Raw genomic sequence first — 24625 nt, 5'->3', positions numbered from 1 at the left:
TAGGCTCAGCCCTGCGCATGTGGAGGTGGAGTTTGCCCTGTGTAGTGCTTCGACCCAGAGTCCCCGCCTCTACTACTGTGCCTAGTTCGTCCTCCCACCTTTCCCTTGTCTCATCCAGTTGGGAGCATACCTCCTCCAACAGTCACCTATACAAGTCCCCACAGTTCCCCCTCCCTCGGTCGCCCCCATCCAACAATTCCTCAATTACAAATATCCTGGTATCTGGAGGTATGTCACCGTTTCCCTGCAGAGGAAGTTTTTGACCTGTATGTGTCTCAGTTTGTTTCCTTTTGGTAATTGGAACCGCTCCGTGAGTTTCCCCAAGGTTGATAATCTGTCGTCTGTATACATGTCTCTAACCCTAAGTGTCCCCTCGTCCGGTCTCCATCTTCTGAAGGTGGCGCCCATTGTTGCAGGCGTAAACCTGATGGGTGCCATAGTGGACATTCCGATTAGGCCAAAGTGCTGTCTCATCTGATGCCACGTTCGGAGTGTGGTTACTACCACTGGGCTTCTTGAGTACTTGGCCAGAGGATATGGGGGTGCGGTTGTGACTAGGGCTCAAAGAGGTGTCCGTATGCAGGAACTCTCCTCCATCCTCGCGCATTCCGCCTCCCTCACTCTGCTGTGGCCGCCCAGTGGTAGAACTGTAGGTTTGGGAGGGCCTGCCATGCTTCTTCTCCTTTGTCAAACCCTTTTTTGGATCTTCGGGTTCTTTCTCTTCCCCTCCCAAGAACACCATGATTAGTTTGTCTACAATGTGATGAAGGCCTTGGGGATGTATTTTGGGGGGGATCGGAACAGGAAGAGGAACCTGTGCAGTACATTCATTTTGATTGTCTGCATTCTCCCCGCCAGCGAGAGGGGGAGTGTGTCCCACCTCTGCAGATCCCTTTTGACTTTCCCCAATAGACTAGTCAGGTTCCATTTGTGGGTCCGGGTCAGCCGGGGCTATTTGGATCCCCTTGTAGCGGAATTTGGTTTGGGCTTGTTTGAATGGTAGTCCTTCCAGATCTGTCCCTCCTCCTTGCAGGTTCACCAGGAAGATTTCACTTTTGCTCAGGTTGTGTTTGGAGCTTCATGATCTCTTCCATGCTGGCTTGGGGGTTTGAGATGTAGAGGAGCAGGTCATCCGCATAGAGTGAAACCCTACTCTGGATACCTATCCAGCCCTTTGCCCTTTGGAGGTCGATCGCTGGTGACTTGGTTGGCGGAGCGAACAGCAGCTTTCTTTCTACTAATCACTTTAAATCTGTGTCCCAGAGTCACTGACCTCTACCCAGACCCCACACAATTTAATATATTTCCGTCAAATCTCCACTCAGTCTCCTCTGTTCCAAGGAGAACAACTCCAACCTATCTTGCCACACGGCTGCAATTCTCCAGTCCTGGCAACATCCAAAATCTCCTCGGTGCTCTCTCAAATGCAATTACATCCTTTCTATAATTGGGTGACCAGATGTGTGGCCCACCTAACATTTTATATCGTGTTATAATCCAGCAAATGGCAAAATGACAATTGCCATGCAAACCAAATCCTGAAGGGAAACTTGGCAAACGCACCACAACTCTCTTTTTTGTATGTTGACCACGAGAAGATCTGTGTACTGAATTCAGAGGCCACAAATTCCAGGTGATTTTAAATATTAAATGAAAACATTAAAAAAAAAAAAATTTAGAGTACCCAATTCATTTTTTCCAATTAAGGGACAATTTAGCGTGGCCAATCCACCTACCCTGCACATCTTTGGGTTGTGGGGGCGAAACCCATGAAAACACAGGGAGAAAGTGCAAACTCCACACGGACAGTGACTCAGAGCCGGTATCAAGCCTGGGACCTCGGACCTCAGCCCATGTCTGGATGTTGTCGAACTCTTTCTTGCATTTGGACATTCATAGATTCCCTACAGTGCAGTAGGAGGCCATTTGGCCCATCGAGTCTGCACAGACCCTCCGAAAGAGCACTCTACCTGGTTTAGCACACTGGGCTAAATCGCTGGCTTTTAAAGCAGACCAAGGCAGGCCAGCAGCATGGTTCAATTCCCGTACAAGCCTCCCTGAACAGGCGCCAGAATGTGGCGACTAGGGGCTTTTCGCAGTAACTTCATTTGAAGCCTACTTGTGACAATAAGCGATTTTCATTTCATTTCTACCTGGGCCCACAATCCTGCCCTATCCCCATAATCCTCTGCATTGATCATGGTCAATCCACCTAACCTGCACAATTTTGGAAACCAGGAGGCAATTTAGCATGGCAATCCACCTAACCTTCACATCTTTGGACTGTGGGAGGAAACTGGAGCACCAGGAGGAATAATAATAATCTTTTATTGTCACAAGTATGAAGTTACTGTGAAAAGCCCCTAGTCGCCACATTCTGGCGCCTGTTTGGGTAGGCCGGCACGGGAATTGAACCCGCACTGCTGGCCTTGTTCTGCAAAAACCAGCTGTCTAGCCCACTGAGCTAAACCAGCCCAGAAACCCTCGGAGAAAACGTGCAAGCACCGCACAGTCGCTCAAGGCTGGAATCAAACCCAAGTCCCTGGTACGGTGAAGCAGCACTGCTAGCCACTGTGCCATTGTGTTGTCCATGGTATCAGGTCAAGCATAGCACGAAAAATTGGTGGTTATTCAAGCAAGCTTGAAGAACTGAATCGCGTACTCCTGTTCCTTTCTTTTTTTAAAAAAATATATTTTATTCGAGTTTTTTGGCCAAACATAACAATACGTAGTGTTTCTTTTACACAACAATAAAGCAATATAAATAGCCGTGGCCAGTTTTAAACAAATAAATAAATAATATATATAAACAAAAACAAAAGAAAAACAAAACTAAATGGCAACTGCCTTGTCCAAAATAAATACTCTCCAAAATTACAATCCAACAGTCCAATATACAATTACATATACCAAATACCTGTACATGTACAATAACATCCCTGAGAGTCCGTCCGATTCCTCCCCCCCCCCTTCCCCCTCCCCCCCGGGTTGCTGCTGTTATCTACTTCTTTTCCATTCCCTCTATCTTTCTGTGAGGTAATCGACGAACGGTTGCCACCGCCTGGTGAACCCCTGAGCCGAACCCCTTAACACAAACTTAATCCGTTCTAACTTTATGAACCCTGCCATATCGTTTATCCAGGTCTCCACACCCGGGGGCTTAGCTTCCTTCCACATTAACAATATCCTGCGCCGGGCTACAAGGGACGCAAAGGCCAACACGTCAGCCTCTCTCGCCTCCTGCACTCCCGGCTCTTCTGCAACCCCAAATATAGCCAACCCCCAGCTTGGTTCGACCCGGATTCCCCACCACCTTCGAAAGCACCTTTGCCACCCCCACCCAGAACCCCTGTAGTACCGGGCATGACCAGAACATGTGGGTGTGATTCGCTGGGCCTCTTGAGCATCTCGCACACCTATCCTCTACCCCCAAAAATTTACTAAGCCGTGCTCCAGTCATATGCGCCCTGTGTAGCACCTTAAATTGTATCAGGCTTAGCCTGGCACACGAGAGCGATGAGTTTACCCTACGTAGGGCATCCGCCCACAGCCCCTCCTCAATCTCCTCCCCCAGTTCTTCTTCCCATTTCCCTTTCAGCTCATCTACCATGATCTCCCCCTCGTCCCTCATCTCCCTGTATATGTCCGCTACCTTACCGTTCCCCCACCCATGTCTCTGAGATCACTCTATCCTGCACTTCCTGCGCCGGGAGTTGCGGGAATTCCCTCACCTGTTGCCTCGTAAAAGCCCTCAATTACATATACCGAAATGCATTCCCTTGGGGCAACCCATATTTCTCCGTCAGCGCTCCCAAACTCGCAAACGTCCCATCTACAAATAGATCTCTTAATTGTACTACCCCAGCTCTTTGCCATGCTCCAAATCCCCCATCCATTCTCCCCGGAACGAACCTATGATTGTTTCTTATCGGGGACCGCACCGAAGCTCCCGTCCCTCCCCTATGCCGTCTCCACTGCCCCCAAATTCTCAATGTAGCCACCACCACCGGGCTTGTGGTGTATTTCTTTGGTGAGAACTGCAACGGCGCCGTCACCATTGCTTGCAGGCTAGTCCCCTTTGCTGGACGCCCTCTCCATTCTCTTCCACGCCGCTCCCTCCCCTTCTCCCATCTACTTACACACCATTGAAACATTGGCGGCCCAGTAGTACTCACTTAGGCTCGGTAGTGCCAGCCCCCCCCCTGTCCCTACTACGCTGCAAGAATCCCCGCCTCACTTTCGGGGTCTTCCCAGCCCACACAAAACTCATAATGCTTTTCTCAATTCTTTTGAAAAAAGCCTTCGTGATCACCACCGGGAGGCACTGAAACACAAAAAGGAATCTCGGGAGGACCACCATCTTAACCGCCTACACCCTACCTGCCAGTGACAGGGATACCATATCCCATCTCTTGAAATCCTCCTCCATTTGTTCCACCAACCGCGTTAAATTTAACCTATGTAATGTACCCGAATTCTTGGCTATCTGGATCCCCAGGTACCGGAAGTCCCTTGTTACCTTCCTCAACGGTAAATCCTCTATCTCTCTGCTCTGCTCCCCCGGGTGCACCACGAATAACTCACTTTTCCCCATGTTCAGTTTATACCCTGAAAAATCCCCAAACTCCCCAAGTATCCGCATTATCTCTGGCATCCCCTCCGCCGGGTCCACCACATATAGCAACAAATCGTCCGCATATAGAGATACCCGGTGTTCTTCTCCCCCCCTAAGTACTCCCCTCCACTTCCTGGAACCCCTCAGTGCCATGGCCAGGGGTTCAACCGCCAGTGCAAACAATAACGGGGGCAGAGGACATCCCTGCCTCGTCCCTCTATGGAGCCGAAAATAGTCAGACCCCCGTCCATTCGTGACCACGCTCGCCATCGGGGCCCTATACAGCAACTATACCCACCTGATATACCCGTCCCCAAAGCCAAATCTCCTCAACACCTCCCACAAATAATCCCACTCCACTCTATCAAATGCTTTCTCGGCATCCATTGCCACCACTGTCTCCGCTTCCCCCTCTGGTGGGGGCATCATCATTACCCCTAGCAGCCTCCGTATATTTGTATTTAGCTGTCTCCCCTTCACAAACCCAGTTTGGTCGTAATGGACCACCCCCGGGACACAATCCTCTATCCTCATTGCCATTACCTTGGCCAGGATCTTAGCATCCACATTCAGGAGGGAAATGGGCCTGTACGACCTGCATTGCAGTGGGTCTTTTTCCTTCTTTAGGAGGAGCGATATCGTTGCCTCTGACATAGTCGGGGGCAGCTGCCCCCTTTCCCTCGCCTCATTAAAGGTTCTCATCAGTAGCGGGGCCAGCAAGTCCAAATATTTCTTATAGAATTCAACTGGGAATCCGTCTGGTCCCGGGGCCTTCCCCGCCTGCATGCTTCCAATCCCTTTCACTACTTCCTCCGTCTCAATCTGTGCTCCCAGCTCCACTCTCTCCTGTTCCTCCACCTTAGGAAATTCCAGCTGATCCAGAAAGCACATCATTCTCTCCTTCCCGTCCGGGGGCTGCGCTTCATATAATCTTTCATAAAATGCCTTGAACACTCCATTCATTCTCTCCGCTCCATCTCCCCCTCCTCATCTCTCACCCCCCCTATCTCCCTCGCTGCTCCCCTTTTCCTCAGTTGGTGGGCCAACAACCTACTCGCCTTCTCCCCATATTTGTACTGTACACCCTGTGCCTTCCTCCATTGTGCCTCTGCCTTACCCGTAGTCAACAAGTCAAACTCTATATGTAGCCTTTGCCTTTCCCTGTATAGTCCCTCCTCCGGTGCCTCCGCGTATTGTCTGTCCACCCTCAGCAGTTCTTTCAACAACCGCTCCCTTTCCCTACCCTCCTGCTTTCCTTTATGTGCCCTAATAGATATCAGCTCCCCTCTAACCACTGCCTTCAGTGCCTCCCAGACCACTCCCACCTGTACCTCCCCATTATCATTAATTTCCAAGTACCTTTCAATACACCCCCTCACCCTTAAACACACCCCCTCATCTGCCAATAATCCCATGTCCATTCTCCAGGGTGGAAGCTGTTGTTTTTCTTCCCCTATCTCCAGGTCCACCCAGTGTGGAGCATGATCCGAGATGGCTATAGCCGTGTACTCCGTCCCCGTCACCTTTGGGATCAGTGCCCTTCCCAAAACAAAAAAATCTATTCGTGAAAATAATTTATGTACATAGGAGAAAAACGAAAACTCCTTACTCCTAGGTCTACTAAATCTCCAGGGATCTACTCCGCCCATCTGTACCATAAAATCCTTAAACACCCTAGCTGCAGCCGGCCTCCTTCCGGTCCTGGACCTCGATCTGTCCAGCCCTGGGTCCAGCACCGTATTAAAGGCTCCACCCATTACCAACTTTCCCGCCTCTAGGTCCGGGATGCGTCCTAACATACGCCTCATAAAATTGGCATCATCCCAGTTCGGGGCATACACGTTCACCAATACCACCGCCTCCCCTTGCAGTTTGCCACTCACCATCACGTATCTGCCCCCACTATCTGCCACTATAGTCTTTGTCTCAAACATTACCCGCTTCCCCACTAGTATGGCCACCCCCTTGTTTTTTGCATCCAGCCCCGAATGAAACACCTGCCCCACCCATCCTTTGCGAAGTCTAACCTGGTCTGTCAGCTTCAGATGCGTCTCCTGAAGCCTGTTCCTCTTTCTAATAGTCTTATGATCATCACTATCTTTCAAAAAATTAATTTACAGGATGTGGGCGTTGCTGGATCGGCCAGCATTCATTTATTTACCTGATTGTGCTATGCCCCTGAGAAAATAATTTCATAGAATTTCAATGCAGAAGAAGGGCACCGAGCCCATCGAGTGACGGGTGAGATCCTAAATTAATATTTCTCATCGGTATTTATTGTTGAGAAAGGCATGGATGTTTGGGAACTTGGGGAAATAAATGTGATGTCTTGAGTCATAGATAGTCATAGAATGTTCAGTGCAGAAGGAGGCTATTCGGCACATCAAGTCTGCACCAGTCCTTGGAAAGAGCACGCGACCCAAGCCCACACCTCCACCCTATCCCCGTAAACCCACCCCACCTTTTTTTGGACACTAAGGGCAATTTATCATGGCCAATCCACCTAACCTGCACATCTTTGGACTGTGGGAGGAAACCGGAGCACCCGGAGGAAACCCACGCACACAAGGGGAGAACGTGCAGACTCCACACAGACAGTCACCCAAGCCGGGAATCGAACCTGGGTACCTGGAGCTGTGAAGCAACTTTGCTAACCACAGGAGTGCATATATTACAGAGAAGGAGGTGCTGAAAGTCTTAAAGCGCATCAAGGTAGATAAATCCCCGGGATTGATGAAATGTATCCCAGGACGTTGTGGGAGGCTAGGGAGGAAATTGCGGGTCCCCTCGCAGAGAGATTTGAATCATCAACAGCTACAGAAGATTGGACGGTAGTAAATTTGTGCCTTGTTTAAGAAGGGCCCTAGGGAAAAGCCTGGGAACTAAGACCGGTAAGCCTAACGTCAGTGGTGGGTAAGTTGGTAGAAGGTATTCTGAAAGACAGGATCTACAAGCATTCAGAGAGGCAAGGACTGATCAGGGCCAGTCAGCATTGCTTTGTGAGTGGAAAATCGTGCCTCATGAATTTAATTGAGTTTTTTGAAGGGGTAACCAAGTAGGTAGATGAGGGCAGTGCAGTCGACATTGTCTACACCGACTTTAGCAAGGCCTTTGACAAGATACCGCATGGTAGTTTGTTACATAAGGTTAAACCTCATGTTTTCCAGGGTGAGGTAGCCAATTGGATACAAAATTGGCTTGACGACAGAAGGTAAAGGGTGGTTGTAGAGGGTTGTTTTTCAAACTGGAGGCCTGTGACCAGCGGTGCCTCAGGGATCAGTGCAGGGTCCACTGGTATTTATTCATATTAATGATTTGGATGAGATTGGTTAGTAAGTTTGCAGATGACACCAAGATTTGTGGCATAGTGGACAGTGAAGAAGGTTATCTAGGATTGCAATGGGATCTTGATCCAATGGGCCGATGAATGGCAGATTGAGTTTAATTTGGATAAATGTGAGGTGATGCATTTTGATACATTGAATCGGGGCAGGACCTACTCAGTTAATGGTAGGGAGTTGGGGAGAGTTACAGAACAAAGAGATCTAGGGGTACAGATTCATAGCTCCTTGAAAATGGAGCCACAGATGGACAGGGTGGTGAAGATGGCATTCGGCATGCTAGGTTTTATTGGTCAGAATATTGAATACAGGAGTTGGGACATCTTGCAGAAGTTGTACAGGACATTAGTAAGGCCACACTTGGAATACTGTGCACAGTTCTGGTCAACCTATTATAGAAAATATATTATTAAGCGAGAAAGAGTGCAGAAAAGATTTACTAGGATGCTACAGGACTGATGGTTAGAGTTATAAGGAGAGGCTGGATAGACTAGGACTTTTTTCCCTAGAGCGTAGGAGGCTTAGGGGTGATCATAATAATGATAATCTTTATTATTGTCACAAGTAGGCTTGCATTAACACTGCAATGAAGTTACTGTGAAAAGCCCCTAGTCGCCACATTCCGGCGCCTGTTCGGGTCACAGAGGGAGAATTCAGAATGTCCAATTCACTTAACAGCACGTCTTTCAGGACTTGTGGGAGGAAACCGGAGCACCCGGAGGAAACCCACACAGACATAGGGAGAACGTGAAGACTCTACACAGACAGTGACCCAAGAGGGAATTGAACATGGACCCTGATGCTGTGAAGCAGCAGTGCACTGTGAAGCATCTGTGCTAACCACTATGCTACCCGTGCTGCCCTAGAGAGAGGTCTATAAAATAATGAGGGGCATAGATAAGGTCAACATATTTTCCCAAAGGTAGGGGAGTCTAAAACTATGAGTGATATCCTTTGAGCTGCATAGCGAGATTGTCATCAGCTCGTCCTCTGGGTCACTCTCAGAGTCGCCAATCACTTCGTCATGAGGGGCATAGATGAGGTAGATAGTCACCAACTGTTCCCAAAGGTAGGGGAGTCTAAACCTAGAGGGCGTAGGTTTAAGGTGAGCGGGGTAGAGATACAAAAGAGTCCAGAGGAGCAATTTTTTTTACACAGAGGGTGGTGAGTGTTTGGAATGAGCTGCCAGAGGCAGGAGTAGAGGCGGGTACAACTTTGTTTTTTAAAAAGCATTTGGACAGTTGTATGGAAAAGATGGGTACAGAGGGTTATGAGCCAAATACGGGCAATTGGGACTAGCTTAGTGGTAAAAACTAGGCGGCATGGATAGGTTGGGCCGAAGGGCCTGTTTTCATGCTGTAAACCTGTCTGAGTCTGCACCAGCTCACGGAAGGAGCACCCCACCCAAGCCAAATGCAATAAGTTATCAGCAGGACTCCAAACTGAAAATGTCATGGGCATTTAGATAACTTGCATTCTCATTCTCTCACTCCCTCTTTAATGAGTGATGATATACCAATTTTCAGCTCGGCAACACCTATCCTCTCATTTACAGATGCTCAGGTTACGAATGTAGGACTTAGGAGCAGAAGTAGGCTTTTCAGCCCTTTGTGCCTACTCTGCCATTCAATAAGATCATGGCTGATCTGGTTGTGGTTTCAGCTCCACCTTCTTGTCTGTCCCCCATAATCCTCGACTCCCTTGTCTCTCAAATCTATCTAACTCAGCCTTGAATAAACTCAATGACCCAGCCGCCGCTGCTTTCTGAGGAAGACAATTGCAGTTGCTTCACAACCAAACAATTCCTTTGAATTGCAGGTGCTATTGTGTAAGCACGACAATGTACCCACAGAAAATGGTATTTTTTCCAGTCATAGTGGACTGCTTGCAGCATGAGCTGGCCTATTAATAATAATCTTTATTGTTACAAGTAGGCTTGCATTAACACTGCAATGAAGTTACTGTGAAAAGCCCCTAGTCGCCACATTCCGGGGCCTGTTCGGGTCACAGAGGGAGAATTCGGAATGTCCAAATCACCTAACAGCACGTCTTTCGGGACTTGTGGGAGGAAACCGGAGCACCCGGAGGAAACCCACGCAGACACAGGGAGAGCGTGCAGACTCCGCACAGACAGTGACCCAGCGGGGAATCGAACCTGGGACCCTGGAGCTGTGAAGCAACTGTGCTAACCACTGTGCTTCCTAATTGCTCCAGCAGCAACTGAATATTAATTTTGCTTCTGCCATTCAAGCAGCCAATGATTTTTAGGCTATTCATGGACCCGAGAGGCTTTGGAAAGAAATGACCATCTATGTTACTTTATTCTCGAGAGCAGTTCCTGCCACATTAATTCAAAAATGGGGCTGAACAGAAATAAAAGCATATAAAGTGATGAAATAAAAACCTATAATAAAAGGGAGAGTTACTGTCTGTCATGGGATGGAGCATTTTGGATTATTGAGCCTCCTGCTTAGATTCCAGCCTGTAACTCATTCCTTCATATCCAGAATTCAGCATCTTTATTCCCCCTTGATTAGACTGCAGCCCTGCCCTTTGAACCCTGTGAGGTATTTTTTCCCATTTGCAGAACACATGTTGCAAATTGCTTTGATCAACAAAGTCTTTTTTTAATAAATGGAAATTGAATCCTGTGAAAATGCTTATTTTCAGAGACGACCAGAAAGCCTTGGGAAAGATCAAGCACTGTAAACGGCAACAAATCCCCAGTAATATCCAGGTAAGATCATACAGCTTTAGGACAACATATGATGCAGGTAGACAGCCTGGTGCCATAATATAATGGCATAATAATTACTTGCGAATTGTATATTCGATAAGAGAATGTGAAACTGTTCTGCAATGGTAAGTATCTGATGTGAAAAAAGTTGCCAGGGAGGTGCAGGTGAAACGACAATGGGGTGGAATAATCTCCCAGAAATACTTTGGTTAATGAATGATTTTAATCAGCTTTGACCTGAGAGTCGCTCCTCATGGTTGTAGAATGCTTGTAGGGAAGGAGCAATAAATTGTAAAAGATATAGCTTGTTCCACTATAAACAAGATTTTATAATGTTACATTATTGTTCTGTTGTACCCATCTGACCAAACTAGTGGCGTATGTATACAAATACTGCTGCAACATTTTTTTAAGAGTTTAGGTGATACCATTTGCCTGGTGTCTGTTTTCTCATAATGTCAGCTTGGCTCAGTAGTGGCACTGCCTTCTCTGAATCAATGGTTATGGGTTGAAGCCCAACCACAGGACTGATCACATAATCTCAGCTGACGTTTTGGTCCAGGTCTGAGGCAGTACAGAATCATCAACCCAGAAACTTGCCTTCACGAAGCACAGCAGGAAGATTAGTGTCACTTGTACCGAGGTGCAGTGAAAAGTATTGTTCTGGGCACAGTCCAGGCCGATCGTTCCATACATGAAAACGTTGAACATATGATAAATACATGAGGATACATAATGAAAATACATAAACATAGACAGTGGGTGAAGTATACGGTATATAGTATTACAACTGCAGAGAAGATACATATTTAAGAACTCAGCGACCAACTTAAATGAGTATGCCACCACCGTCACAGACTTCATCAGCAAATGTGTGGACGACTGCGTGCCAAAGAAAGCAGTACGTACATTCCCCAACTGGAAACCATGCCTCAATTGCGAGATTGGCTCCCTACTGAAGGACGGGTCTGAGGTGTTCAAATCAGGCGACCCTGACCTATACAAGAAATCAAGGTACGACCTCCGCAAAGCCATCCGAGATGCCAAGAGAGAATATCAGATTTCGGTATATGCAACTGAGGGCTTTTGCGAGGCAACAGGTGAGGGAATTCCCGCAGCTCCCGACGCAGGAGGTGCAGGATAGGGTGATCTCAGAGACATGGGTGGGGGATGGTAGGGTGTCGGACATATACAGGGAAATGAGGGACGAGGGGGGGATCATGGTAGATGAGCTGAAAGGGAAATGGGAAGAAGAGCTGGGGGAGGAGATTGAGGAGGGGCTGTGGGCTGATGCCCTACGTAGGGTAAACTCGTCGTCCTCGTGTGCCAGGCTAAGCCTGATACAATTCAAGGTTCTACACAGGGCGCATATGACTGGAGCACGGCTCAGTAAATTTTTCGGGGTAGAGGATAGGTGTGGGAGATGCTCGAGAAGCCCAGAGAATCACACCCACATGTTCTGGTCATGTCCGACATTACAGGGGTTCTGGGTGGGGGTGGCGAAGGTGCTTTCGAAGGTGGTGGGGGTCCGGGTCGAGCCAGGCTGGGGGTTGGCTATATTCGGGGTTGCAGAAGAGCCGGGAGTGCAGGAGGCGAGAGAGGCTGATGTTTTGGCCTTTGCGTCCCTAGTAGCCCGGCGCAGGATATTGTTAATGTGGAAGGAAGCCAAACCCCCGGGCGTGGAGACCTGGATAAACGACATGGCGGGTTTATAAAGTTAGAACGGATCAAGTTCGTATTAAGGGGTTCGGCTCAAGGGTTCACCAGGCGGTGGCAACCGTTCGTCAACTACCTCACAGAACGATAGAGGGAATGAAAAAGAAGTAGACAACAGCAGCAACCCGGGCGGCGGGGTGGGGGGGGGGAGGATCCGGGCGGGCTCTTAGGGATGTCATTGTATATGTATAGACATTTGTTATAGGTAATGTATATTGGACTGTTGGATTGTATCTTTGGAGAGTATTTATTTTTGACAAGGCAGTTGCCATTTAGTTTTGTTTTTGTTCCTGTTTATATATTATTTATTTATTTGTTTAAAACTGGCCACGGTTATTTATATTGCTTTATTGTTGTTTAAAAGTACATAAAAATAAAATAAAAAAAAATAAATAATAGGGCAACACAAGGTACACAATATAACTACATAACACAGGCGGCGGATGACGCAGCCAGGGGTGTAGTGTTAATGTGGTCAGTCCATAAGAGGGTCATTTAGGAGTCTGGTGACAGTGGGGAATCTCCCGGTTAAACCATGGTTTCTGGTTGGGGAAACACACTGATTACCTTCTTTGGCATGCAGTCTTCTACAAACTTGTTGATGAAGCTGTGATGGTGGTGGCATACTTGTCTAGGTTGGCCACTGAGTTTTTTAAATGTGGACCAGTCCACTGTCTGCAAGCAGTCGCCATGATCTCTTCTGTTGCCTCGGACATGCACTGGACGACCTTCTGAACCGGATATATTTAGTTATCTTGGCTGTGCATTTGAATTTTCTTTCTCATTTTTCAGTGGTGATTGTGGACATTTTACGGAGAACTCCTTTGTTCTTCAAATCATAATATTTGGGCGGGATTCTGTGTCCAGCGAAACCGGGCAGAGAATCGCATATCCGCCAGAAATCGAGGTTGCGTTGGACACACAATGGAACACCATGCTCCGGCGCCTCAATAAAGGAGGGAATGTGTTGCAAGCCCCATGCTGGCATGGGCATGGAAATTGCACAGTAATGGCTATTGGCAGATCATTAACGGGCCCGACCCGGTAGTCTCCAGTCTCCCACAATGCTCCACCTTCACCATGAGGAAGTGACGCCGGCTTGTGGTTTTTAAAAATAGGAACCTCCCCACTGTGCTGTTGAGAGTGAGAGAGGAGGTAAGACATGTTTCCAAATGTGCAACAATGGGCTGCCAGTTGTGCCACTGGATGAGGGAGGCGTCTGCCAGGACTGGGGGCGACCATTGGCCGTGGACCCGGGGTATCCCCCCGGGTCCGGGCACAGGCTGCCATTGTCGCAGTTTGTGAGGCAGCCATCCTGTTGTGCACTCCACTGACTACCCACCATGTCCCGTAAATGTGCAGAGCGTCACTGGCTGTATGGGTGACCACATCCCCACAGGCCACCCCCAGGAATCCCCAGACACCAGCCGACCCATCAGTGGAATGTGCGTGACTCAGCGCATCCAGGGGCTGGCACTCCTCAGTGCATCCATCTGAGACGCGAGGGGGAGGATTGCACAGCGCACCCCAAAAGTGCACACATGCACCATGGCTTTGCCACTCTCTCTGGCACCCCCCACCCCCCCCAAGGTGGATGCCCTATCAGTGGCACCAGCAGCCAGTCCATCCTGCGGGAACACGGGCCGGCACAAGCCCCAGCTGCCCACTGTGCTCCTGCTTCCATCCATCCTGCCCCCAGACAGCTAGGCACAACCCGAGCATTGTACAGAGGACCCATGGCACACTGGACCTACGGTCACAGCAGGTGCCCATGCCCCTCGTCCAGCCCCGTCTGCAGTCCCTACCGCACACATGCCAAATGTCGCCAGTCGGTGGCACGCAGTGCCCCACATAACCAAACGGCACCCTGGCGGGGTAGGATGTGGTCCACCTAAGGAGGACACCCACGGTGGACCATTGAGGAGGGCGCAGGACAGGGGCCACAGAGTGTAGCGTTGGCAGGAATGGGTAGCGGGGCAGAAGGCACCACCGGTGACAGGCACCAGCAGGACCAAGTGCATAATATGTAGGGGAGAGTGTCGGGGGGAATGGCTGGTAGGTGGGGCTAGGAGGGGGAGGCGGACATGCGGGGTCAGCGGTTGCAGTGCAGGCCAGGGCCGCCTTGTAGCCCATTGGGCTTGGTTGGGCACGGGAGGAATCACCATGCTAACATGTATGCACTTTACCCCCTGCAGCCAATGGATTTTGGTGTACAGCCGGGTGGATTGGCATCTGCCTGGCTGCGGCAGCCCTGGCGGATGCAATGAGGCTGCATGAGCAGGAGCTTAATGGGGGGGACCCTGCAGAATAGGAGTCTGCCGCAGAGGAGCAGGAGTCAACTGGTGACAATGGAGAGCAGGCCACCCAACAGGCCGAGGAGAATGTGGGAAGGAGGCTTTGCATCAGGTCTCGTGTATACCGGCAGCGCCTGTCGTATGAACACCTGCTGGACACGTCGGCGTGTAGCCGACCTCTGCTGACTGGGGCCATGCCAGGTCCCTCAAATCAATCAGTACCAGGCCAATGCTCTTGATGCCTGCATTCATAGCCCGTGGTTGGGCCACGCTCTGGAGCACCGCAGCAATGTCCATGTGGCCCTGGTACATGGCTGCCTGCAACATAGCCACCCTCTCCTGTGCCTCAGCCCCAAGGCCTTGGACATCCTGACCCATGGCCAAAACCTTTGCACCCCAGGCCTCTATTGCTGACGTCAACCATGTGGTGTTGGCCTTGGTGGCACACATGATCGGAAGCGCCTCCTGCCTCTGCAGCTGGTTGGACTTCTCCAACTGCACCTGCAGGCACTGGGTGGTTGTTGACACTTCCTCGTGTAGTCCCCCGCTCAGTGCTTGCATCTCCAGCATTGATGGAACTGCCCTTTCCAGAGGTGGCACAGTGGTTAGCACTGCTGCCTCACAGCACCAGAGACCTGGGTTCAATTCCAACCTTGGTCTGCACGTTCTCCCCGTGTCTGCTTGGGTTTCCTCCGGGTGCTCCGGTTTCCTCGCACAGTCCAACGATGTGCAGGTTAGATGGATTGGCCATGGTACATTGCCCATTAGTGTCCAGGGATGTATGGGTTAGGTGGAGTTATGAGGTTGCAGGGATAGGACAGGAATCTGGTTAGGGTGCTCTTTCAAATGATCAGTGTAGATTCGAAGAGCCAAATGACCTCCTTCTGCACTGAAGGGATTCTATTCTAGAAAATGCAAGACCTGTCTGAACGGCAGCTCGTCCCTGCGATCGGAACGCCTGCCAACTATCTGGCCTCTCGGGTGTTCCTACCTCCACCTGATGCACCGCTGCATGTCTGTGGTGCACACCATAGTGCCTCAGGAGCATCTTCGAAAAATGCCCAATCGAGGTGAGTGTCTCTGGGGTGGTGGAGGGTGTTGGTTTCAGCAGTGATGAGAAGTGGGTGTTGCCACTAGACATGTGCTCCGGGTGTTGCGAGGTGGCATCAGGGCATGGGACCCCAGACGGTTCCTCATCACCTGGTGGTGACTCTGCAAGAATCAAGTCAGGATGCATGGTTAGATCGTGGGGTCATAGATGTCATAGAATTTACAGTGCAGAAGGAGGCCATTCGGCCCATCGAGTCTGTACCGGCTCTTGGAAAGAGCACCCTACCCAAGGTCAACACTTCCACCCTATCCCCATAACCCAGTAACCCCACCCAACACTAAGGGCAATATTGGACACTAAGGGCAATTTAGCATGGCCAATCCTTTGGACTGTGGGAGGAAACCGGAGCACCCGGAGGAAACCCACGCGCACACGGGGAGGATGTGCAGACTCCGCACAGACAGTGACCCAAGCCGCAATCGAACCTGGGACCCTGGAGCTGTGAAGCAATTGTGCTATCCACAATGCTACCGTGCTGCCCTTGTGACTCACGTAGGGGTGACTCACGTGCCACAGGGCCATCGCAACGCATTGGTGGATCACTTGGTTGTCTCATTCCGATCTCCGCCTTGGTGACTGACTGTTCACCCACCATGCCCAACTCCCTCTGCCGCAGGTCCCTCGGACCTCCTCTGGTCTTCCGCTCCCCACGGTTCTTGTGTTATGGTCCAGGGTTTAGAGAACCCCAAAGTGTATCATGGACTTCACCTGACCCACAACTTTTCATAGATTGTGGTATGGGGAGCACACGGCCCACTCTACAGGTGTGGTACAGCAGAAATGGAAAAGTATTTTTTAAAGCAAACCAATGTTTATTCTATGAACTCAAGTTAACCTTTTTGAAACATACAGTGAACATCTTAGCAACTATCAATTCAAATACAACCCCCAAAGAATACAACACTAAGTAATCCTTAATAACTTCCCAAACAACATCCAGAAGACAGAAGAAACACCTTTTAACAGAAGCACATCAGGTTTACATTCACTACTGAAAACATTTATAATTCTGAATTAGCAAATAATCAAGAGATCGTCTTTTCATGGCAGAGAGATCAACAGTACACCTGCTCTGTGTGGCTTCAGCTCCAAAACTGAAAATGAAACTAAAACACATCCTACAGCAAACAGCCTAAAATGAAAGTAAAAAGCTGGCAGACAGTCCAGCTCCACTCACACTATGACATCACTGATAAACACCGTTTTCTTAAAGGTACATTTCCTAAACAGCCATTTCTTAAAGGTACTCTCACATGACACCTCCCCCCATGAAAAAGAAACCAATCAACTTCAAGATGGTTTCATTTTTCACCTTTTCACTACCCTTTAAGAAATGCACACAGTAAATATACTTTTTCGTTTCAAAAAACAACACACGCAAACAGGTATAATAATATAGTCCAATTTTTCCGTTCTTCTTCCTCCAACTGAAATCCGTCTCGATTAACAGTCTCTTTGAACAAGAAAGTCTCTGCACGATCCATCCATTTCTCTACGCTTCGGCATTTCTCTTTAAAGTCAGAGACTTCAGTTCAACCTGATCACATAGTCCCTTGTAATTCTCCAACACAGGAACATTGGTTATCACAGCTTTCAGGCAGTCAAATGCCTGTTGAAAGTCCGCTGTCCACTGAAATTTGTTACGCTTCTTGAGCAAATCCGTCAGTGGAGCAACTACGCTACAAAACTTTTGCACAAATGTTCATTCAAATCCACTCATGCCAAGAAATCGCATTATTCCCCTTTGTCTCGGGGGTATTGAAAACTCCTCAATAACTGTTGCTTTCACATCCTGTGTGACCATTTGACCCTGTCCGATTGTATGGCCAAGGAAAGTGACTTAGGCATTTCCAAATTCACTTTTGGCTAGGTTTATCACCAGACCCGCCTCCTGAAGTCGATCGAATAACTCCATCAGATGTTTTAAATGTTCTGTCCATGTCTGGCTGAAAATTACCAGATCGTCGATGTATACCGCACAATTGGGTAATCCTGAAACGACTTTGTTAGTTAACCGTTGAAATGTGGCTGGGGTGTTTTTCATGCCAAATGGCATAACTTTGAATTGGTATATACCATCTGGAGTCACAAAAGCTGAAATCTCCTTCGCCCTTTCGGATAAAGGTACCTGCCAGTAACCTTTAAGTAAATCCAGTTTGGAAATAAAAGCTGATTGTCCCACTTTCTCAATGTAATCCTCCAAACGTGGGATAGGATAGGAGTCTGTTCTTGTAACTGCATTCACCTTTCTATAGTCCACACACAACCGTTGGGTACCGTCTGGTTTTGGTGCCATCACTATGGGTGAGCTCCATTGGCTATAACCACTTCAATTATGCTATTTTTAAGCATACTCTCAATCTCTTTGCTAACCTGTGCCAATTTTAAAGGGTTAAGTCGATATGGATGTTGTTTGATTGGAACAGCATTTCCCGCATCTACATCATGTATAGCCATTTTAGTACTTCCTAATTTATCTCCACAAACTTGCCCATGTGACATCAATAACTCTTTCAGGTCCGTCTGTTTTTCCTCTGGAAGGTAACTCAACAATTTATCCCAATTTTTAAGAACATCCTCGTTTTCCAATTTAATTTGAGGTATGTCAAATTCACAGTCATCTGGATTTGGTTCATCACTTTGAGTTAGAATCATTAAAACCGCCTCCTTTTTCTCTCCTTCCCTTTCAAAGTACCTTTTAAGCATATTCACATGACACACTCGGTGAGTCTTCCTTCTATCTGGTGTTTTTACCACATAATTCACCTGACTTAATTTCCTTTCAATCTGATAAGGTCCACAAAATCTTGCTTTTAAAGGCTCCCCTACCAGTGGTAACAATACTAAAACTCTATCTCCACTGGCAAAACTACGAACTTTGGATTTCTTGTCCACTACCCGTTTCATCACATTTTGTGCAACTTTTAAATGTTGTCTAGCCAATTTACCTCTATTTAATCGTTCCCTAAAATTTGACATGTAGTCCAATCATGTAATTTCCAATTTCTCAGTCACCAATTTTTCCTTAATCAATTTAAGTGGTCCTCTTACCTCATGACCAAAAATTAGTTCAAAAGGACTAAATTTGGTTGACTCATCAGGTGCATCCCTAATTGCAAACAGTACGAATGGAATTCCTTTATCTCAATCCTCTGGATAATCGTGACAATAAGCCCTCACATTGTCTTTAATGTCTGATGCCACCTTTCCAACACTCCCTGCGATTCTGGATGGTACGCAGGTGATTTAAATTGTTTTATTCCTAAGCTATCCATAACTTCTTTGAATAACCTTGAGGTAAAATTTGAACCTTCATCCGATTGTATTTCTGTGGGTAGTCCATATCTAGTAAGGAATTTAAGTAACTCCCCCACAATCTTTTTAGCTGTAATATTACGTACTGGAATGGCCTCTGGAAACCTAGTAGACACATCCATTATACTCAAAAGATATTGATTCACACTTTTTGCTTTAGAAAGCGGTCCTACGCAATCAATTAGGACCCTTAGTAAAAGGTTCCTCAAAAGCTGGAATGGGTATTAAGGGCGCTGGTTTTATCACTGCTTGAGGTTTCCCTATCACTTGACATGTGTGACGTGATTGACAAAATGTAACTACATCTTTATGTAGTCCAGGCCAATAAAAATGTTTTTGGATTTTAGCTTGAGTTTTCCTTCTTCCGAAATGACCTCCCACTGGCACCTCATGCACAACTCGCAACATCTCCTTTCTATACCCGACCGGCAATACTACTTGATGAACTTCTGCCCACTTTTCATCCGCCTGCATATGTAAAGGTCTCCATTTTCTCATCAAGACATCACCTGCCTAAAGGTCTCCATTTTCTCATCAAGATATCACTTTTACGGTAATAACACTCTGGTATACACTCAGATTCCTCTACCGTGTGTGCTTTCTGATACATCCGTTTTATTTCTATACCTTTTTGTTGTAACTCCGCCAATTTTCCTGAACTAAAATTATCCACCTCATCCTCCACCTGTTCTTGTTCTTTTTCAACCATCTGATCAAAAATCGTTTCTGATAATTGCACTTCAACTTCATCTTCACTCTTTGATTTCTCCTCTTGTCTTAACCTGTGACTTTGCGACCTTGTTACTACACAATCCAGAAAACTCCTTCAACACTTCAGTTGCCTGATTTTCCACTGGCTTATCAACCACAGTAGGCATCACTCCCACCTGCAATCCAGCTATATAATTACCCAAGATAAACTGTATTCCTGGACAAGATAGTTTTTCTATTACTCCTACTACCACTTCACCACTCTTCACTGGACTTTCCAACCTTACATTATATAATGGAACACTATTCCTCTCACCCTGAATTCCACATATTACCACCTTTTCTGGCAACATTCTTCCCAAACTACATAACTCCTCATCTCTTACCATTAAAGATTGACTAGTTCCCGTATCTCTTAAAATTGCAACTTCTTTACCTGCTCCTCCTGATACACATGAGTAAACTTTACCCACACAAGTAAATTCTTTAAAGAGACCTGGCACCTTCTTATCAATCACCTTTTGATCAGACTGTACAATCTTTTGCACCTCCTTCACTCACTTGGGCTTTCCTTTACCACTTTCACAAACCCCACTGTCTTATCCTGTTTTACCACATCAGCCTTCCCAATGCTTTTCTTCAACCACCAACATTGTGACTTTACATGGCCTAGTTTATTACAGTGAAAACATTTGAAACTTTTCATGTCTCTTCCACCCTCCTTGATTTCTTTATTAGTCTGAGGTAGACTCTCCTTATTATCTCCCATCAGATCACCTTTACCACTTGAGTATTTCTCGTGTCCCCAGTTTCTATTCCTCACAGGCTGAAACTGATGTCGGAAACCAACCTTTGATTTATGAACTAATTCATAATCATCTGCCATTTCTGCTGCTACCCTCGCAGTTTTAACCCTCTTTTCTTCCACATGAGTTCTCACTAAATCAGGAATTGAATTTTTAAACTCCTCCAAAAGTATAATTTCTCTGAGAGCTTCATACGTTTGGACTATTTTCAAAGCCCATATCCACCTCTCAAAATTACTCTGTTTGAGCCTTTCAAACTCCATGTATGTTTGACCAAATTCTTTCCTTAAATTTCTAAAGCTTTGTCTGTAGGCTTTAGGCACTAGTTCATATGCGCCTAAGATGGATTTTTTCACCTCCTCATATGTCCCAGATACCTCCTCTGGTAGTGATGCAAACATTTCACTAGCCCTACCTATCAGCTTTCTGTGAATCAGTAATACCCACATGTCCTGTGGCCATTTCATTTTTTTTATTTTTTATAAATATATTTTATTCAAGATTTTTTGGCCAAACATAACAGTTCGTAGTGTTTCTTTTAAACAACAATAAAGCAATATAAATAACAGTGGCCAGTTTTAAACAAATAAATAAATAATATATGAACAGAAACATAAACCAAACTAAATGGCAACTGCCTGGTCAAAAATAAATACTCTCCAAAGATACAATCCAACAGTCCAATATACATTACCTAAAACAAGTGCCTATACATATACAATAACATCCCTGAGAGTCCGTCCGATTCTTCCCCCCCTCCCCCACCCTCCCCCCTGGGTTGCTGCTGTTGTCTTCTTCTTTTCCATTCCCTCTATCTTTCTGTGAGGTAGTCGACGAACGGTTGCCACCGCCTGTTGAACCCTTGAGCCGAACCCCTTAGTACAAACTTAATCCGTTCTAACTTTATAAACCCTGCCATGTCGTTTATCCAGGTCTCCACACCCGGGGGTTTGGCTTCCTTCCACATTAACAATATCCTGCGCCGGGCTACTAGGGACGCAAAGGCCAAAACATCAGCCTCTCTCGCCTCCTGCACTCCCGGCTCTTCTGCAACCCCAAATATAGCCAACCCCCAGCTTGGTTCGACCTGGACCCCCACCACCTTCGAAAGCACCTTTGCCACCCCCACCCAAAACCCCTGTAGTGCCGGGCATGACGAGAACATGTGGGTGTGATTCGAGCATCTCCCACACCTATCCTCTACCCCAAAAAATTTACTGAGCCGTGCTCCAGTCATATGCGCCCTGTGTAACACCTTAAATTGTATCAGGCTTAGCCTGGCACACGAGGACGATGAGTTTACCCTACGTAGGGCATCAGCCCACAGCCCCTCCTCAATCTCCTCCCCCAGCTCTTCTTCCCATTTCCCTTTCAGCTCATCTACCATGATCTCCCCCTCGTCCCTCATTTCCCTATATATGTCCGACACCTTACCATCCCCCACCCATGTCTCTGAGATCACTCTATCCTGCATCTCCTGCGTCGGGAGCTGCGGGAATTCCCTCACCTGTTGCCTCGCAAAAGCCCTCAGTTGCATATACCGAAATGGGGCATTCCCTTGGGGCAACCCATATTTTTCCGTCAGCGCTCCCAGACTCGCAAACGTTCCATCTACGAACAGATCTCTCAATTGTGCTACCCCTGCTCTCTGCCATGCTCCAAATCCCCCATCCATTCTCCCCGGAACAAACCTATGGTTATTTCTTATCGGGGACCGCACCGAGGCTCCCGTCTTTCCCCCATGCCGTCTCCACTGCCCCCAAATTTTCAATGTAGCCACCACCACCGGGCTTGTGGTGTATTTCTTCGGTGAGAACGGCAACGGTGCCGTCACCATAGCTTGTAGGGTAGTCCCACTGCAGGACGCCCTCTCCAATCTCTTCCACGCCGCTCCCTCCTCTTCTCCCATCCACTTACACACCATTGAAATATTGGCGGCCCAGTAGTACTCACTTAGGCTCGGTAGTGCCAGCCCCCCCCTGTCCCTACTACGCTGCAAAAATCCCCTCCTCACTCTCGGGGTCTTCCCGGCCCACACAAAACTCATAATACTCTTCTCGATTCTTTTGAAAAAAGCCTTCGTGACCACCACCGGGAGGCACTGAAACACAAAAAGGAATCTCGGGAGGACCACCATTTTAACCGCCTGCACCCTCCCTGCCAGTGACGGACACCATGTCCCATCTCTTAAAGTCCTCCTCCATCTGTTCCACCAACCGCGTTAAATTAAGCCTATGTAACGTACCCCAATTCTTGGCTATCTGGATCCCCAAGTACCGAAAGTCCCTTGTTACCTTCCTCAACGGTAAATCCTCTATTTCTCTGCCATTTCATTTGTTGAGTTACATTCTCAAATGAAATGAAAAAGGCTTCTACCTCCTTCTCATCAAACCTTGGCAATGCTTGGACATATTTAAATAGATTCCCACCAATCCTTCGACTATGACGCTGTTTCTCACTATCCTCATCACTATCATCCAACTGTACGTTTCCCTTTATGTCTGCCAATTTTAAGCGACTGTCATGTTTCATGGCCATTTTCTGAAGTTCAAACTCTCTCTCTTTATCTTTTTCGATGATCTGTATCTTTCTCTTTCTTTTTGTTCTGCTCGTGATATTCTTTCTTTTCTCCTTTCTTCTCTCTCCTTTTCTTTTTCCCCTCTCTCTCTTTCGTATTCAAGCTGCTTTAATTCTTTCTCATGTTCCATTTGGTTAAGTTGTAACTGAATTTTTGCCATTTCCAATGAGTCAAACTGTATCTCAGGCAACTTTAAATGCTTAGCCACCGCCATAATTACCTCATCTTTTCCATTTTGTCAGGTAATGTTAACTGCAGTGTTTTTGCCAAATCTGACGGTCTGCTTTTAGTCTCTGTCCGTAAGGTACTGCGTGTGACCGTCTCCGCCCCCAAAATCTTCAGAGCCTCTGAAAGAGCTATTGTCCACACCACACTCCCCACTTAAACTGGAATACCGCACCTGAAAAGCAACCACAACATGCTCACCCCTCACTGTCTTTAAGTTCACTAAGCCAATCCAATAGGTATACTTTTATGCCAGATGAGTCCCCAATTTGTTATGGGCCAGGGTTTAGATAACCCCAAAGTGTTCACCTGACCCACAACTTTTCATAGATTGTGATCTGGGGAGCACACGGCCCACTCGACATGTCAGGTACAGCAGAAATGGAAAAGTAATTTTTAAAGCAAAACAATGTTTATTCTATGAACTCAAGTTAACCTTTTTGAAACATACAGTGAACATCTTAGCAACCATCAATTCAAATACAACCCCCCAAAGAATGCAACACTAAGTAATCCTTAATAACTTCCCAAACAACATCCAGAAGACAGAAGAAACACCTTTTAACAGAAGCACATCAGGTTTACATTCACTACTGAAAACATTTATAATTCTGAATTCACCAAATGATCAAGAGATAGTCTTTTCATGGCAGAGAGATCAACAGTACACCTGCTCTGTCTGGCTTCAGCTCCAACACTGAAAACAAAACTAAAAACACACCCTGCAGCAAACAGCCTAAAACGAAAGTAAAAAGCTGACAAGACAGCCCAGCTCCACCCACACTCTTAACATCACTGATAAACACCCATTTCTTAAAGGTACATTTCGTAAACACCCATTTCTTAAAGGTACTCTCATGTGCCACTTGGCTGCCTCCTCCTGGGGGGACAGATAATGCACAGTGTGAGACACTTGTGGGCAGTGCAGAGGCCCACAACTGGTGGCCTGTGTGTGCATGGCATCCATTCATGGCAGGCAGTATGGGTTGGCATGTGGTGCAAGATGGGGTGCAAGTGGGCTGCCGGCAGATGGGGTGCGGTAGCCCTTGGGGAGTGAGGGGTGTGGGACGGGGATTTGTGGGACGAGGGTGTGCGAGGGGCAAGGAGTGATTGTCTCACTGTGCCTGGGCAGTGGGGTTGCCCATCCTAACCCAGCACTGCCTGCAGGAAATACTG

General features: G+C 47.4%; 1 protein-coding gene across 8 annotated transcripts in view; it reads left to right on the top strand.

Annotated features, from left to right (window-relative positions):
- Positions 1-24625, top strand: part of enah (ENAH actin regulator) — a 556073-nt gene that overhangs the window by 448841 nt on the left and 82607 nt on the right. For 7 of the 8 annotated variants that reach the window (XM_072500301.1, XM_072500300.1, XM_072500299.1 and 4 more), the window contains one exon: positions 10627-10693. In XM_072500301.1, coding sequence (XP_072356402.1) covers positions 10627-10693 — 67 coding nt within the window. Of the gene's footprint in view, positions 1-10626; positions 10698-24625 lie in introns of those variants that run through there. The other variant, XM_072500307.1, reaches the window with a different exon arrangement.

This window comes from Scyliorhinus torazame, chromosome 4, assembly GCF_047496885.1.
Source record: "Scyliorhinus torazame isolate Kashiwa2021f chromosome 4, sScyTor2.1, whole genome shotgun sequence".
Taxonomy (NCBI): Eukaryota; Metazoa; Chordata; class Chondrichthyes; order Carcharhiniformes; family Scyliorhinidae; genus Scyliorhinus; species Scyliorhinus torazame.
Note: the sequence above shows the minus strand (reverse complement) of the source record. Positions and strands in the feature narration are given on the sequence as shown.